The sequence below is a fragment of the Puma concolor genome, chromosome A1, assembly GCF_028749965.1.
Source record: "Puma concolor isolate L17-30 chromosome A1, mPumCon1.1.hap2, whole genome shotgun sequence".
Lineage (NCBI taxonomy): Eukaryota > Metazoa > Chordata > Mammalia > Carnivora > Felidae > Puma > Puma concolor.
In genome coordinates this window covers 230,421,508-230,439,528 of record NC_141667.1, presented here as the reverse complement: position 1 = coordinate 230,439,528, position 18,021 = coordinate 230,421,508, and the positions used below count along the sequence as shown (strand labels likewise).

General features: G+C 33.4%; 1 protein-coding gene across 5 annotated transcripts in view; it reads left to right on the top strand.

The window, feature by feature from the left end:
- Positions 1-17,109, top strand: part of PDS5B (PDS5 cohesin associated factor B) — a 194,950-nt gene extending 177,841 nt beyond the window's left edge. The window contains exons 29-35 of one of the 5 annotated variants that reach the window (XM_025923648.2): positions 562-624; positions 1,207-1,352; positions 4,047-4,146; positions 8,746-9,185; positions 9,279-9,386; positions 12,496-12,634; positions 14,074-17,109. In XM_025923648.2, the coding sequence (XP_025779433.1) occupies positions 562-624; positions 1,207-1,352; positions 4,047-4,146; positions 8,746-9,185; positions 9,279-9,386; positions 12,496-12,634; positions 14,074-14,109 (1,032 nt within the window). In that variant the 3' untranslated portion in view covers positions 14,110-17,109. Of the gene's footprint in view, positions 1-561; positions 625-1,206; positions 1,353-4,046; positions 4,153-8,745; positions 9,186-9,275; positions 9,387-12,495; positions 12,635-14,073 lie in introns of all 5 variants that reach the window. The other 4 variants (XM_086713920.1, XM_025923650.2, XM_025923649.2 and 1 more) reach the window with 4 other exon arrangements.
- Positions 17,110-18,021: the final 912 nt, after the last annotated feature.

Below are 18,021 nucleotides of genomic sequence, written 5' to 3'. Positions count from 1 at the left end.
TAGTATTGTACGAGCTATACAAGGTGTTTTCCAGATTCTCTTAGAGGTTCATAATGCATCTAAGCCTATTGACTGAGAGTTTGGAAAGCACCACTACCGTTTTTGTTTTTATGTTTGTGTTTGTTTCTAAGTAAAATAGCAGTTAAGGTCTTACCAACATACAGAGATTTGCAACAGCCTTGTGGAACAGGCTCACCCAGTAGCTAAAAGGGACTGTCTGCTTTCACCTTGTCATGATTAAGATAACAGGGGTAAATGTGGTCTCTTCTGGAGAGTTTTTTTTTTTTACAGAAGCATGTGTTTTCTGATGCACTTACAGAGAACTCTAGCACATTAGAGCTCAAATGTGTTTTGTTAATATTGGAGTTGGTAGAAGGTTAGTTTAAGCTTATTACAGTATTTAAAATCCGTGACTGAAATTTTGTGTTTGAACTTATTATTGAAGTATGTCTTTTATTATGTACTTTAAAACAAAATCTGTTATATGCTTTGTTGGCTTTGAAGCACTTCTTGTATAGTGTTTGATTATTCACTAACTACAACTTTTTCTCCTGCTTGTAGAATTTCAGTAACACCAAAAATTATCTGCCTCCAGAAATGAAATCGTTTTTTACGCCTGGAAAAGTACGTTTTGAGAGTCATTCTGATTTTTACATGGTAGTTTATTTTACTGTGATTATTGGCAAAATTATGTTATTTTGTATTTCTTTAAAAATTAGTGTATCTTAAGGTAGAAAATAGTTATTAGATCTCTTCCATTTACTAGTAAGAAATAATATATTTACAGTATAAATGCAAGCTGAGATACATGAACTTATTTTGTAGCCTGAAATAAAGTGCTGGAGACCTTGATCTTTAAATATCTTATCCTGTAATGTCAAGATAAAAATCTTAAAGTTAAAAACATCTTATGTCTTTCCAAAGCAGTTTGATTATCTATTTTTATTGTTGACTATACATTTTATTTGTTCTTTCTATGTAAGCCTTTTCCTCTAAATCGCAAAGAAGCTTAACTATTATGCTTGTCTGTATAGTTTTTCACTTATTCAAGTGATACTCAATTTATAATCCTTATTTTGCTTAAGGATAGGTATATTTGTGTGTGTGATTTGTATGTAAATACTTGGACAGAGATTTATGGTTCTTTATGTATGAATTTCTTCCTGCTTTAATCAAATAGAAAGAGATATGCATTTTTCATTTCAGCCTAAAACAACCAATGTTCTAGGAGCTGTTAATAAGCCACTTTCATCAGCAGGCAAGCAATCTCAGACAAAATCATCACGAATGGAAACTGTAAGCAATGCAAGCAGCAGCTCAAATCCAAGCTCTCCTGGAAGAATAAAAGGGAGGTAAGCACCTAAGAAATGCCATACTTTACATTTAAGGATTCCATCAAGGCAATGAGATCTAAAATAATGTAACCCAAAATATTTAAAAATTTTTTTTTTAACGTTTATTTAGTTTTGAGACAGAGAGAGACAGAGCATGAATGGGGGAGGGTCAGAGAGAGGGAGACACAGAATCTGAAACAGGCTCCAGGCTCTGAGCTGTCAGTACAGAGCCCGATGCGGGGCTCGAACTCACGGAGTGTGAGATCGTGACCTGAGCCGAAGTCGGCCGCCCAACCGACTGAGCCACCCAGGCACCCCTGTAACCCAAAACATTTAATGTCAGTGAGTGGAAATCAGTGCATACCCGAACAGCCATTTGCATCTTCCTGTTTATTTGCTTCTTTATTTTAGATAGGCACTCTATCTTAGGCTTTCATATTTTAGCTTGTTGGGATACCCTGTATTGGTAGACATAAGCTAAATGTCTGGCAAACTTGAAACTGTTATATTATAGTACAACCATACATTAGAAGACATAATCATTAAAAATGATGAGGTATGAGCTAATGTGAATTGTTTCCACAATATATTATTGAGTAAAAAAGGCAAAGAATAGAACAGTATTCTAGTATTTTCGAGTTTTTACAAGGGATTTGTCTTCAGATTGGCTTGTATATGCATAGAAAAGTTTTGGGAGAATACACAACATCTTGTGGTAGTCTACTATAGGAAGGAGATTCTATACTTTTTGGTTTGAGTTTCTTTTCCCACGCACATGTATAAATTTTTTTGTTTAGAAAAATTGTTTTAAATTTGTACTTTCAAATCATGCTCTACAGATTTTCGTCTTAAGAGGAAAAGAGAAAATAATTCACAGTTTAACTCGTTTTTGTGTAGTACTTAACAGTTTGTTAGCAGCAAAGCCTTGCACAGGCCCTAACTGCCACTGATTATTGATTTTGCTTAGTTATTATGAAAGACTGTGCTATCTTTGCATTGTTCATAACCAATCAATAAAGAAAGGATGAGACATTCTAAAATGTCTTATCAGTTTCCTTGTAACGAATAAATTGTCAAATGATATATGCTAGAGAGTGAACAAAAATACATTTATAGTGCTTGTTTTAGATTCCTGTATTAATACATATTAGTGGCTGATACTTAAGTCGCCTTCACCTATATCATTTGGACATTTTCTAGTGGGATGGCTTCCTACTTAACATGACCAAACCATTTCCAGCAACTCCTATCCTAAGTTACTGGTTTTTCTTCTTGGATCCTGGTTATAATCAAAGAAGATCAGTCATTTAGGCTGAGAGCCTCAAAATTGCTTTCGACTTTTCCCTTTGCTCAGATATTGCTGTGGAGCCTAGTGATCTAATTTGCAACTTTTATTAGATTGCCCTATCGTTTATGGAGAAGAGAGGCACTAGAATTGAGATTAAAAAAAACCAGTTAGGAGTCAGCTAATGGTAATTCAGAGAAGGGATGAAGAGGGAAGAAGATGGTAGTCAAATGTGGGATTTATTTTGATTTTAGACCCAAATTGTCTTGCTGATGAGGTAGATGTGAATAGTTATGAAAAGGGAATATTTAAGGATGTATCCTAGGGGGTTTTTTTGCTTGAATGTTTCTATAGGTGGCGGTGCCATTTACTGAGATGTTAGAAGCCTTTGAAGAGGAACAGGCTTTGTGCATGCATGCGCATTTGTGTGTGTGTGTGTGTGTGTGTGTGTGTGTGTGTGTGTGTGTGTGTGTTTTCTGGGGAGATGGGGAAAAGAGGAATGTCCAAATAACTATTTTGGCTGTGTTAAAGTTGAGATGCCTATAGGAAATTCAAGTGAGTGGGCAGTTGGATATGGGAGTCTAGAGCTCAGGGTAGTTTCTAGGCCAGAGATTGAAATTTAGGATTTAACGATGTATAAATGATTTTCATAGTCACATTAAAGATGAGATCACCGAGGACAGAAGACAGGCTTCATACCAATAAATGAGAGCTTGTGAGCTTGTGCTGTTAATTCATTTAATAAGTATTTATTGAGTGCCTATTTTATGTCTGGCACTGGTACAAGTGCTTAGTATAAAATAAATACAGTTGGCAAAAGATCCATGCTTACATTCTAGCAGGGGAAGTTAGTAGAGAATAAACATAATAACTTTAGTGTGTTACAGGGTGTTAAAAATACAGAGAAGAAAGGGGACCTGGGTGGCTCAGTTAAGTGTCCCATTCTTGATTTCGGCTCGGGTCATGATCTCACAGTTCGTGAGATTGAGCCCCACGTCAGGCTTTGCGTGGACCACTCTGAGCCTCCTGGGACTGACTGACTCTCTTCTCTCTCAAAATAAATAAAATTTAAAAAAAAAAGAACTCAAAGAAGAAAAAGCGGAGAGAGAGGTGCAGATTGTAGTAACATAGGCCAATCCAACTTGCTAACCAGAAAGGTTTTAATTTGCTTTATGTTTCCACTCCAAAATAGAATTTAGTTTTTAAAAAGACTTAGTAAGAAAACTAAATTTGTGATTCTTCAAGTTTCTCTATTAAATGTAATTCATTGCTTGTTGGTTTGGTGCTAAATATGATAGAATGAAACAGATACTTTTCGGAAAAGAATGAAACTTTTCCTCATATAGCTGTAAAGCTACACTAGGGAACAGGGAAAGCTTTTAAGGTTGTTTCATTGTAATAATAATAACAAATGTCTATATTAAAAGGCTTGATAGCTCTGAAATGGATCACAGTGAAAATGAAGATTATACAATGTCATCACCTTTGCCAGGAAAAAAAAGTGACAAGAGAGACGACTCTGATCTTGTAAGGGTGAGATATTTGGTTTGATTTTATAATTATAATAAAAATTTTACTGTATAAGTAATAATGTTTACACTGAAACCAGTTAACATTACTCTCAAATTTGACATTTGATTTTCTCTTAATGATTTTAATCACAAATGTGAGTTCATCATTATCCTCTACCTTGTAATTTAAGTATATTGAATCTCTTGTGTTTCTTGTCATTCTAATGAGTTATCTTTATTCTGTAGATCTTGGAAATCAAACATGCCAGTCCCATACTCAGAACTGTTTGGGGGTTTTTGTTGTTGTTTTGTTGTTGTTGTTATTGTTGTTGTTTAAAACACAGTAAGTTTAGACTTAGCATTAGAAAAGGGAAGTAGAATGAGGATCCTTAAAGGCTCCTCCATTTTAGATGCTTTCTTAAGCCTTTCATTACTAAGTAAGCTTCTAGCAAAGGTAGGGAATGCTGCAGTTTTCATAAAGGCTTCTTTTTAAATTTTAATAGCAGTGATAATTTGTATGATTAGACTGTAAATGCCATTTAAAGACAGGTTTGTTAAATTTTAGTACAGATACAGAATACAGTTATGTATTTCTATACATCCTGATAACCTTAATAATTGGGCACATTTTGACTTCTAGGTTAGCTTTAAACTTTTGAAAAATTCATGAAGCTCTCTGAATCAGTTTATCTGTAAAATGTGGCTACTTAGCTGTTAAGGTTTATCAGAATAAATGAATTAGTCCAAGTCAGTTGGTGTTGCTGCTATGTTATCATTACAAAGATCAATATTTTTGAGTAATGATTACTATAAAGTAAATGTTAATGCATTTGAAATCTACCCAGTAGAGGTGGAACGTTATTAATAAAATACCTTTGCTTTCTCTGAAATATTACTGCCCTTCTTTTCTACCACTGGCCCAACATTACATATTCCAAAAAGCTTTAATTATTTTTAATTGTTTTCAAGTTTCTCCAGTAATTTGTTCTGCCAGATTGTTTTTCTTTCCACTTAAAAAATTATAATTCTTAAATTCTTACTAAATCCTTACTACTTATACTGTAAATTCTGATTTTTATTGGCTGTTTAAAAATTTTGCCCAAGCAGAATTAAAAATTGATCGCTTAGCCAGAAAGGAATCCTGTTATCTGGATATATAGAAGAGAACCTTGAATTGGAAAAGGTATTTATGTCTTCTAGTCCTACTTCTCACTTAATGCAGAAATTCCTTCACTAGCATTTATGAGTTGTTTACCACGTGCTTAAAAATGCCTTAGGTGGAAAGCTTACAATTTCTCTCATTTGTTGGAAACATCAACGCATCAACTAAGCCACCTATACCCACATACTGACCTGCTCCCTTATGTATATCCCCCCCCAAATGTGGGAAGCATGGTGGTGATGAATTCTTAATATTTTGTTATCCTATAAATTCTGTATCTAGTTCTGCCATATTATAGAGCAGTGAAGAGCAAGTCTCTCTTTTCCATAGCAAAGTTGTGAAATTTTGAGCTTTTGAGATTTATTTGTATAATTATAATGGAAGCCTTTGGGTGCCTTTTGTGTAACATTGTATCCTTTTTCAGAAATACTATAAGAACCTTATTAATACATATCAACTGAAATATCCTTAAAGAGGTTAGCATTTTGAGACAGAAGTTCAATTTAAAGACCAGTAGATTATAGAGAAAGAGTCCTGTCTTTGTATATACTACCACCTTGATATTAAAACTTCATCACAAAGGAATTATTGTCCATATACATTTATATTCAAATATTTAGTTTTACAAATAGAATGTTTTCCTTATTTCCTGCTTTTAACCTCAGTTTTATTCTCCCTCTGTTCTTAAGGTAATGCAGTGCAAAATGAAAAAGAAACTAGAGAATGTAGTGCTTTAGTAAACTAGCTTATTTTATAGTATTCTCAAGAAAGCAGACATTAAATTTCCTGTTTACCACCAACCTTTTCCAGAGTATAAAGGAATTCAGCCACCTTATCACATTTTTGGACATTAAAATGAATTGTAAAGTTTAAAACTGGAGGTGATAATTGTAAAGTTAACTTTAATTCAATATTTCTCTTACCTTTGCATCTCTGAGTAACAATAATTATTTGTACAAAAATGCAAATAAATGCTAACAAATTAAAACCAGTCACTTATAGGTCTGTTTTTCCTAGAATGTAAGGATAATTTAATGTTAAGAAATCTTTTAACATAATATATCAAATCAGTATACCAAATAAGAAGAATACTAACAAGATAACTTCAGGTCATGTCAAGAAGATATAAATACAACTTAAAATCCATTCTTGATACATATGAACTCTTACTAACCTAATACCAGAAGGATACTTCCTTAACATACTAAAAGTTTTATCTGTTTAAATCAGTAATCATTGACTCAGTTATTCTTCTTAAATTATTCTTAAATGCAAAATACTTGAAACATTTTAATTAAAAATCAGAAGCAAAACAAGTAATTTGTTGTCATCACTATTATTTAAGATTGTTCTAGAATGTTTGACAAATTCAGGAAGACATGAAATAGGAATCAAAGGTATGACGGTGAAAAAGAAGAGACAAATTCATTTTTCTTTTGTACTCTTAGAAAAATAAGAGAAGCAATTGAAAAACGAAGTATTTAGTATGGTAGCCAATTAAACATCTATACGTGGTAGATGTATGTATGTGTATAACTAACTTTAGTCTGGTAATTTTGCTTTATATCAAGTATACATTTGGGGGAAAGGAGATTTGCTTCACCACAGTAACCTCTTCCACAACAAAGGTAGGTAGGTAGGTAGGTAGGTAGGTAGACAGACAGACAGACAGACCGACTGACCAACCAACTGACCGATCAACCTAAACATAGCCTTAAAAAAGTAGGGGGAATCCGTGTGGGGAAAATATCCAAACTGAGAAACTTAGAAGACTTGAATAGAAGGAAGACATGCCATGTTCTTTAATGGGAGAAATGAATAAAAACAAATGATGGTTCGTTCTAAATGAATCTATATGTAATTATAAAATTCCAGTGTGATTTTAAGTCCATGTGGAAGAATAAATGGTACAAAAGAGGAGTAATGACATCAGCCTAACCAAACACAAATGTATTTCTTTATTTCTCTATGTTTAGTAAAATATTATGCCATTGTTACAATAGCCCAGAAACATTCTCAATTTTTAAAACCTAATACAAAGTAAAGGAACCATTATAAGTCAGTGATTTTTGAAATGATTGAAATACTCTTTGGGGGTGGATAGGAAAGACAGTTTAGAATTCCATGTCAAATCCTATCAAGATACGGTAATGTCTTAGTCTGCTCAAGCTGCCGTAACAAAGTATCGTAGACTGGATGGCTAAACAACAGAAATTAATTTTCTCACCTTTGTGCTGGCCGATTTGCTTCCTGGTGAGAGTTTCTTTTCCTGGTTTGCAGATGGCCACCTTCTCACTATTCCTCACATGGTGGAGAAGAGAGACAAAAAGATCTCTCTGGTGTCTCTTTTCATAAGGGGCTAATTCTGTTATGAGGGCCCCACCCGAAATATCCCCCAAAGGCCCCATCTTCAAATATCATTACATCAGAGGTTCTAGCTTCAACATAGGAATTTTGTATGGACATAATTCAATCCTTAACAAATAGGAAATAAAATTGAAATACACACAAAAATATAGAAGAATGTAGATTTAAAATACTAAGAGTCCACTATACAAATGGACAAAGCATAATACCAATGACATAGTTAGCATAATTACCAATGACATAACAAAATGACTAAACAAATCAGATAATTTTTGTTGTTTTCTTTTCACTGATTTTTAAGAATGTAAATTGACACAAACTTTTTGGAAATAAAACACTTGTATTTGTGAGTTTTATACATGCATGTGTATGGGAAGCTGTAAGGGCTCATACTGTTCTTGGTTTCTTTGGAGAATTTCCTCAGTCTCCATCTGCCGGTCAGTGCATATATATTCTCTGAATGTAGACTAGGCTTTTATTTTGAATTTGAGTTTCTGATTAACTAATTTAAATCGTTTTTGTTTTTAATTGGTTGTAGCTGGAAAGAGACAGTATCTTTGATTCAGAAGTATTTTCAAAATTTTTAATAAATGAATACGTTTAACTTTTGTGTCTTGCAACCTCCATTTATAAAGGAAAAGTAGCTCTTTTATGGTGTCTAAGCATAATATATAACATAGTTGATATTTTATATCTTATACACTGTGGAATAAAATTAGAATCACTTAATTTGACTATTAAAGCAGATCCATTATACTTTGATATAGTTATCCATTATTCAAGCATGGAGTTTAAATTTTTTTAAATGAAATAACTCCATTAAAATTTAAAGTTTAATAAAATACTGATCTTGAAAGGTGTCAATTTGAGACTCTCTAGCTCAAGTAAAAATGAAAATTTACCCTCTTAACTCCAGATAATTTTTTAAGTTAAAAGACAAAGTAGTTATGGTTCTGATATACTTAAAGACTCTATATTTTATTTAGGTACAGTTTTATGACAAAAGTGGATAACATTTTCTTGTTTCATTTTTCAAAATATTCATCCTAACAAATTTATATTTGAAATTGTGATTTTTATTCCTAGTCTGAATTGGACAAGCCTAGAAGCCGGAAAAAAACACCTGTCACGGATTCAGAAGAGAAATTAGGTATGGATGACCTCACTAAGTTGGTACAGGAACAGAAACCTAAAGGCAGTCAGCGTGGACGGAAGAGAGGCCATACGGCTTCAGAATCAGATGAACAGCAGTGGCCTGAGGAAAAGAGGCTCAAAGAAGATATATTGGAAAATGAGGATGAACAGAATAGCCCGCCAAAAAAAGGTAAAAGAGGCCGACCACCTAAACCTCTTGGTGGAGGTACACCAAAAGAAGAACCAACAATGAAAACATCTAAAAAAGGAACCAAAAAAAAGTCTGGACCTTCAGCACCAGAAGAAGAGGAAGAAGAAGAAAGACAAAGTGGAAACACAGAACAGAAATCAAAGAACAAACAGCACCGAACATCAAGGAGAGCACAACAGAGGTAAGTGCATGTAACTCTGAACTGCATGTATTTAGTAACTGTGTTCTAAATCGTAATTTGATGCTATCCACATTTGGGTCTTCCCCAAAGCAGAGCAGAATCTCCTGAAACTAGTGCAGTTGAATCCACACAATCCACACCACAGAAAGGACGAGGAAGACCATCAAAAACGCCATCACCATCACAACCAAAAAAAAATGTGTAAGTTGTAAATAATATTAAATTTCAAACCAGTTTCAAATTATTTTGCGAGAGTTTATCAGTTTTTAAATATACATAGGGCTGTATTTAAAATCCCATATATTTAGTCCCATTATACTAGGTAAGATAAAATTTTTATAAACTTACCTAGGTAATTGATATCCCAGTTAACCCTCTGGTAACCTCTGATTACAGCTTTTAGGCAAATCTCTTTAAATGAACACCAAATAGTTTATTATTTCCAATACAGACTTTATGATACCTAAAGAGATGAGAAAGTATTTTTAAATAATCACATCATACTGACCAAGTTGCTTGTCTTTCCACACTGTAGTTTTTAATATCTCTCCTCAGCAACTTTAAAAAAAATAGTTTTTATATTTTTGCTTTTATTCTTTGAATTGTGTAGGAAAGTCACAGGCATTATTTTTCTTTAAATTATAGCCAAAGAGATTACCACATGTAGATCTGAAGTTTTTGGGGTTTTGGTTTTCTTTCTTTTCTAATCAAATGAACAGATCTGTATCTACATATAAATAGTTGTGGAAGTTCACACAAGCATATGTTCATGAGACGATCACAGTAACAAATCTGTACCTAAAATTGTTAAAGTAGCAGGAGCGTCAGTGCTGTCATTTGTATATTTTGCACTTTTTTCTCAGTTATTTAAGTGGAAGTAGAACAGCATGTCTTCCATTAGTCAGAAATTCTGACTGTAATTCTGAGAGTGACCCCGTTGCACACTTACATCACTGCCTTGGCTTTGCAGAGTTGCCAGCACACCTTGGCCAAATACTTAAGTTATCTTGGAAATTTTTCCTCTTCCTGTGTATTCCCCAGGAAGAGGAAAAGTTGCTTGAGTGTCTAGCTACTTCCTGCCTTTTTCCATGTAATTTTTTCCTCAGGTAAAAAGTAAAGGTAAGTATGTTTTTGTGGCAGCTTTGTAAATGTGTTTGGATTCAATTACGAAAAGTAGCTATTTTTAAAAAACAAATTCTTAAGGAATATTAAATTCCCATGATTAATTTTCTAATGAGGAAATAACAGAAATAGCTTTCAGGCTCATAACTTTAATTAGTTTATATTTGCGCATCAAAAAATTAAGGGCGTAATCATCTAAAATTATACACATCCTCATACAAATGGTCTAAACCAAACAAGTATTTCTTTTAAAAATCAGTGCAGAAAAAGACTCTATATTCCATGTTAACAGCATATCTTCCTTTCATGGGGAATCTATTTTTTTTAAGAACTAGAATAACATACGTTATGATCTGCCTGTTTTTCTTGTTCTGACCTCAGCGGAATTGAGAAAGATTATATTATTTTCCCTGTAATTCTTGTATTTTCTTCCATTAACTCAGAAAAGCCGAACCAAGTAAAAAAAAAAAAAAAAATTACTCGGTTTGAGTGTGTATTAAAGAATACATATCGTGGATTACCCAAGAGAAATGATAAACTATAGTCTTAATTAAAAAAAAAAAGTTAATCAGGGGCACCTAGGTGTCTCGGTCGGTTAAGCATTTGACTCTTGGCTGCGGTTCAGGTCATGATTCACAGTTTGTGGGTTCAAGACCTGCATCAGGCTCCATGCTGACAGTGTGGGGGTCTGCTTGGGATTCTCTCCTTTCTTCTGCCCCTCCCCTGCTTGTGTGCACGCGCTCTCTTTCTTTCTCTCTGTCTCCAAAATTAATTTAAAAAAAGTTATCATACGGAGAATAAACTGATGGTTGTCAGAAGGAAGTGGAGGTGGGAGCATGGGCAAAATGGGTGAAGGGGAGTGGGACATACTGGCTTCCAGTCTGGGAATGAATAAGTCACAGGAATAGAGGGGCATGGCATAGGGAATAAGGTCAGTGGTGTCGTAGCAGCGTTATCTGGTGACAGATGGCAGCTACACTTGTGAGCACAGCATATAATATGTAGAAAAGTTGAACCACAGTGTTGTATACGTGAAACTGATGTAACATTGTATGTCCACTATACTCAAAAAATTTTTTTAATTTAAAGAATATGCATGCAAATAAATATCAAAAGGGATACATTTGATTAAATGGTGGTATCTCTTACATATATTTGATTGCCTCCTATGTTTCAGAGAGTACGAGGTGCTAGGGTTTACAGTGGCTTACAGTGGCACAGAATAGACATTATTCTTGTCCTTTTGGGATTAACATCTAAATGGCGTGTAGTCATTACATAATCACACATAAATATGGAATTCTAAATTGTGATCTGTGCCCTGAGGGAAACTTCAGGGTACTATAAGAGAACATAATGGGAGGGCTAGGGAATTGGGGAAGTTTTCTCTTTGGAAAGTGAGAACTGATTTCTTGAGAATAGTAGGAGTTAGGCTGATAGAGAAAAAGGAGAAGAACACAGTTGGAGGGAACATTGTGCTAAAGGTTCCAGAGTAGGAAAAGTCTTGGCCAATTCAGAGAGTTTGAAGGAAGGCAAGAATTTGCTGGATTGTAGTTGTAAGGAATTAGGGAGTGGAAAGAGATGAGAATGGACAGATGGCCAACAACTGTCTGCAAGGCCTTCTATATTATGTTAAGAAGGTTTACAGAATTTCTCGCAGTACAGCAGAGAGCTGTCTAGGGGGAGTGAGTGACATCCGCTGTTTTTACATTTTTGGAGAAGAGGTAAGACGAGAATGGTGTGGAAGTTGTGTGGTAGCAGTAGAGGTGGAGAGAAGTGAATAGATTGGAGATTTCTTTGTAAGAATTATAGGGCCAGATGAAGACTAATACGCTATTAAGAAGGACTCTAAATTTTCTGTTTTGAGCAGCTTAGTAGATGCAGATTCCTTTTACTGAGTTGGGAAAGATAAAAGGAAGAGCAGACTTTTATAAAACATAAAACTATTATGTTTTATAATCTTTTATTGTCTTGGTTTTTTTATTACTTGGTCAGTGTTTGTGAGATTCTAGGATTAAACACTGGGTTAGGGGTTAGAATAAGAATAACATTTCTTCTTTTGTAAGGTAATGGAGGATAAAAATGGTAATAAATGAGAATTTATGAAATATTTTGAGCATTTCCTCTGAGGTGATCTACTACTTAAAGATCAGAATGTTCATTTTATTTTACCTCTGTTTTACTCTAGCCGTGTAGGACGCTCCAAACAAGCAGCTACTAAAGAAAATGATTCAAGTGAAGAAGTAGATGTGTTTCAGGGTAGCTCTCCTGTCAATGATGATGTTCCACAGGAAGAAACAGAGGAAGAGGAAGTTTCTACAGTAAATGTATGTGTCTATTAAAGTACCATGTGTTAGCATAGAATATAGGAATAGAGTTGGTAAATACTTGGTCAGCTCCATATAGCACTTGCTGTTACTTATAATTCTAAGTATTTATTTACTTTTCTTGAGCAGTTTGTAACGTTGGTTCACCTACCAGCTTGGGTAATGAGAGAACTTCCTTTATGGAATCCTGAAACTAAGTGAGAATGACAGATGTAGCCTAGTGAAAATGTAAATGTCAAGTTTATAACAATGTGGAGAAGAACAAGTAGCATTCTGATAAATTGACCCTTGAAGCATTTAAGCTGTACCTTGATTTTAGACCACTGTTATATGTTAAATAGACTATGGCTAATGTTTCATAACTTTTTCTTTGAGTTTCATAGTAGTTTTACAAGTTAGTCATCTAGAATAAAATCATGTCTTTGAAATTTACGAAATTGGTAACCTAGATTTCTTTTACAAAGGTCAGAATGTGATTCTTCCTGAGATAATTTTTTCTTAAGAATGGCTTTGTCGGTTAACACATCTTCAGTGTTTCTTTTTGGAAGAAATACAGTTAACACATTGAAGTAAACTGTTCTCCTAATGATAACACCAGTGCTGAATCTTTGGATCAGCACAGTTAGCCATCTTTGAGAAACCTGTGTTGTGAGATCAAGTCCCAGAGTTGACCCCCGCCCCTCTGTCCTTTTTAACATAATCAGCACTTGTGTCTGCGCCAGGGTTCATTTATGTACCAGATATTCACAGAAAAATATCTGAACTGTGGTCTCAAACTTGTTGGGCTTGTTTCTTACAGCTTTGTTTGTTTGTTTGTTTGTTTTGGATGTAAAAATAAGACAAGAGTCCATAGTGATTAATGTCTTCATCAAAAAAACCCAAAAAAACCATAAATTAATTGAATTACAATCCTGTTCTGTTTATATTCATCTTAATACTGATATTTTTAGAACTGAAGTTTTACACTTTCATTAGTACTTGCCAGTAAATGGTAATATGTCTGAATTCCATATATTCCTATGTATTTGATAATTGTTAGGCTCTACATTCAGTAACTGTTTTCCCAGAAAGACAACTGTAAGCCTAAGTTTAAAATGTTTTCTTTTACCACGGAAATGTAAGTGAAAAGATAGTTGCAATTGTTTTTCTTGCTGTCGACATTGCTTTCTGTTCATTTCTCTTTAAAATTATTAAATAGTAAAGTAAAATAGTTTTTTCTCTTGCTATTATGGGAAAGGCTATTTATGGGCATTCAAATATTACATAAGGTCTAAATATGTGATGCTGAGGCAGAAAGTTTTAAAATAGGAGAAAGGTTTGAAGTGAAGAAAAGCAAAGAAAATCAGGAACAACTAAGAATAGTGATTTGTTAAAAAAATAATATTAATTACTGCCAAGTCTGGTATCTTAATTAAGCATCTGGTAATTTTTCTTTTAAGGTACGGCGGCGAAGTTCTAAAAGAGAAAGGCGATGAACAAATGTAATTAGTAACTTTCTGTGTGAAAGCTTTGAAAAGAAGCATTTTTTTTTGGTCAAGCTTGAGGCTAAGTAAAGCCTTTGATGCGCAAAGCGGGACTGCTGGAGAGTGGACAGTTGGACCTTACTTTGATGACCTCATGTATTTGTGGTCACAGCGCTTTAGCCATACGCGTGGTGATAACATTGACTCTGGAGTCCTGTGAAAGTGTGATGTGCGATGGCTATGTAGACATAAACTAAAGAAGAAACTTGTAAATATGTTTTTTTCTTTTACTTTTTTCTTTTCTTTTTCTTTTTCTTTTTTTGTTTTTTGTTTTTTTAATGTTTCTGACTTCTAAAGTGCTTGTATAGCTTTTATCTGCGGCTTTAAACTGACAGTCCCAACTGTTTATTGGATCTATTGATTTGGAAAGAGTTTGTTAGGATAGATCTTAAGCAGTGATCTGTCAGTGTTTGTATTTGTATTCTCTGCAATTTTACTGTGAAAAAAATTTTTTCAACAAATGGTGTCATTTTCTTGATGTCATTGTTTGTTGGAGAGGTAAATGGTCTCTTTCCCTTGTGTATCTTACCTAGTGTTTACTCCTAGGCACCCTTAATCTTCAGAGGTGCTAAATGGTCTGCCATTACACCTGCATGATGCCTTCAGCGGGAGGACACCACGCAGATTGTGAAATAGTCCCGAAGTTTGATTATTTTACACCTCAGTATTGGTCTCAGAATTTTCTGGCCTTTCATGGCAATGAAAATTTTAAGAAAAGAGAGATTTAAAATATTTTAATTTTAAAGAGTGTGTTATAAAATAATGTACTGAATTCTTTATCCCATTTTATCATCATCCCTTTTCAGTTTTTATTAATCTACTGTATCAATAAAATTCTGTAATTTGAATTAGTTTTTAATAGTCTAGAATGTTATTGTGTATAGATATTTCCTCTTGAACATTATGTTCAGAAATACAGATTATTACACTATAATATTAAATCCGATATATACACATAGAAAGTTCCAGTTCTCCATAACAGTGTAAAGTTAATCAGAAAGAAAAAAATTTTATTGATGCAGTGTGTCTTTATAAAGCTGTTCTTGAAAGCAAGTGTTTTGTATTTTATAGTGAGTTGCATGTTTATGAAAAAAGTGCTGAAAATGGGATGTGCTCTTTTCTGTAAAATCATATTTAGCCATAGTATATGATAGATTGCCCCATAACATAGTTTTTCATCAAGAGTTTATTATTGTACTTTATTTTGGAGCCAAAAAAGTTGTTTTGGGGGGGGGGGGCAGGGTGGGAATGGTATATCCAACTATATGACCTACTGTAGGTATCACAATCTTAAAAATTTTGAATGAAATTCCACTTTGTCTAGATTGGGAGAAGTGGAAATTTATTTGGTTTTAGAGCAGATCTTTTCTTCATTGTAATCTGCAAAATATAGAAACAAATTACTTAAATCAGTATCCTTTATACAGTTTTATAAACTGTATTGTGAACCAAAACATAAAAGTTACTACTTAATGCTTGCCTAAATTCATTTAGTATTTCAGGTGCTGTTCTTTTGTTTTTTTCACAGTTAACATCAGAAAAAAAAATCATATCCTAACTTATTAAATGTATCACATTGAATAATGGAACATTTTCATATAATACACCATTATGTTGAAGGTATATTTCCAAGATTGGTTATAATAGAGGGGGGATATAATAAAGAAACTACTATTTTGGAAAATGACATTTTACTATTTTCCAGTGTATATCACAATTGATGTGATTATTTTTCTTTTAAAGATTTCTTCATGTTTATGAAACGGCCTTTTATTTTTTAAAAAATGTTTTGAATTGTGTCTTAATCTCTCAATATTTAACTATTCTTCATTTCCAACAGTACTGACACCAGTGATTACGGGAGGCTGCTGTATACAAGGCAGCTAATGTCGGACCAAGATACATTGGTTTTTAACCGTTTCATGAACTCAGTTCTCCCAAACACGCTATTTGTATCTCAGCAGTACAAAGGCATGTTTTTAAATCTATAAAATAAAGAATAAGGGATAGCTTTGTATTTTTGTCGTTGACTAAATTGCACCGGAAGTGTTTATGGAAGTATATCTTTAAGACCATTTTATAAAACATAATGAAAAAATGATTGTGGAAGATTTTTATTTGCATGATCATAGTTAACCAAATTTCATTGCACAACTAATTCTGTACATCAGTTCACAAAAAATGTTCATTGTAGATTTTGTTTAATGCCAATAAGTCTGTGATTTTACAACTTGTCTGTTCACTTTTTGGGAAGATTATGATGTAAATTTTCCATTTTTCTGTAGAAAAATAGGTGCAATAACGATCAAAGTTTTGATGTCCTGAGTCTTCATCTTAGGGGATTATCTTATTATGTTTGAACTTAACATTTCACGTACTGACATTTGGAGAGCCACATACTATAACTAAAGTAAAATTACGTATGTATACAACATTAATTGCTAACGATAGTTAGCAAACTCTTCAGTCATAATGTTCATTTTGAAAATATGTACTGTATAAAATTGAGAAAATACTTAACTCACTGTAACAACTTCCATTATGAAAATCTTACGATTTTTCGGTGAGGTTATCTTGCTGCACTCTGTAGCAAGTTCATTTAATCTACATTATAATATGATTTCTTGCTGCAGTGCAACAGGAAGCTTTTGTTTTCAGTGATCTCCACTGTATATGTAAATTACAAATGTGGCTGTAAAACTTGTTCCAGGTATTAAAGGTTAAATTACTTTCTGTATCTTCTTACAGCTTGTAAGTTTGATTTTTAAGATCTCCTTTTGCCCATGTGAAGAATGTCAGGAATTTAAGAATTTGTTTAACCTGGGCATATCTCCCCTACCACATAGTATTACGTCACTGTCACGAACAATTGGTATTTAGATAGATAACCAATATCAGACACATTTTTTGGATTTTCTGTGAAGTTGAATAAACATGAAAGTTAATATGTAATTGTATTATTTTATTTATGTTAATCAGTATATATACTTACATGTGTTTACTAAATGAAGAAAGGCACATTTTGATGATTTTTTATTTTGGAGACTTTTGTTGCATGGAAAGGAAATCTGTTTCCCAGTAACATTTTTTCAAGCTTTTTGTTTAAACTTCTCATTTAAAATTTTGGCTAACAGAGATTACTAAGTACTATTTAAGTTAAAGGATTGCATAACTGAAGAAAATAAATGTATCATATAAACTTTAAAAGTAAGCACTGAGAATGTGAGTTGCTAGTGGCAGTTTTATGCATTTGTTCAGCAAATACTTATTGAATGCTTACTATGTGTTAGGTTAGTGTGATTCTCCCCAGCCAGGGAGGGGAAGGGAGATAAGGAAACAATACTTAAATATATACTGTCAGATTATGAAAAGTGTGGTGAATAGAAAAGGAAAAACCAGATGGACAATAGAAATGATTGGAGGTGAAGCTATTTTATATTTGGAGCTATGTTATTCAGTACATAAAATGTAGGTTTATTATGCCTTTATGATGAAGTTATACTTTTAGAATTGTCAAATGTCCCTCGATATGTGTACAAATACTCCATGCCTACTTTGTCTCGTATGAGTATAGCCATTCCAGTTTTGTTTGCGTGACAAAGCTTTTTCTGTCCTTTTATTTTCACCCTATTTATATATATCTTTAAGTTTAAAGTGTGTGTTGTGTAAACATTTTAATTCTTTGGCCTTGTTCTTTTATTCAGTTATAGGATCTTTGTCCTTTAGAGTGTTTAGACTATTTACTTTTGGTATAACTACCGATGCGTAGTAGGCTTTAAGTTTATCAGCTTACTGTCTTTTTTGCCAATCTTTTCCTTATTTATTTGCTCCTTTTCCTACCTTCTTTTGGCTCAGTAAAGTACT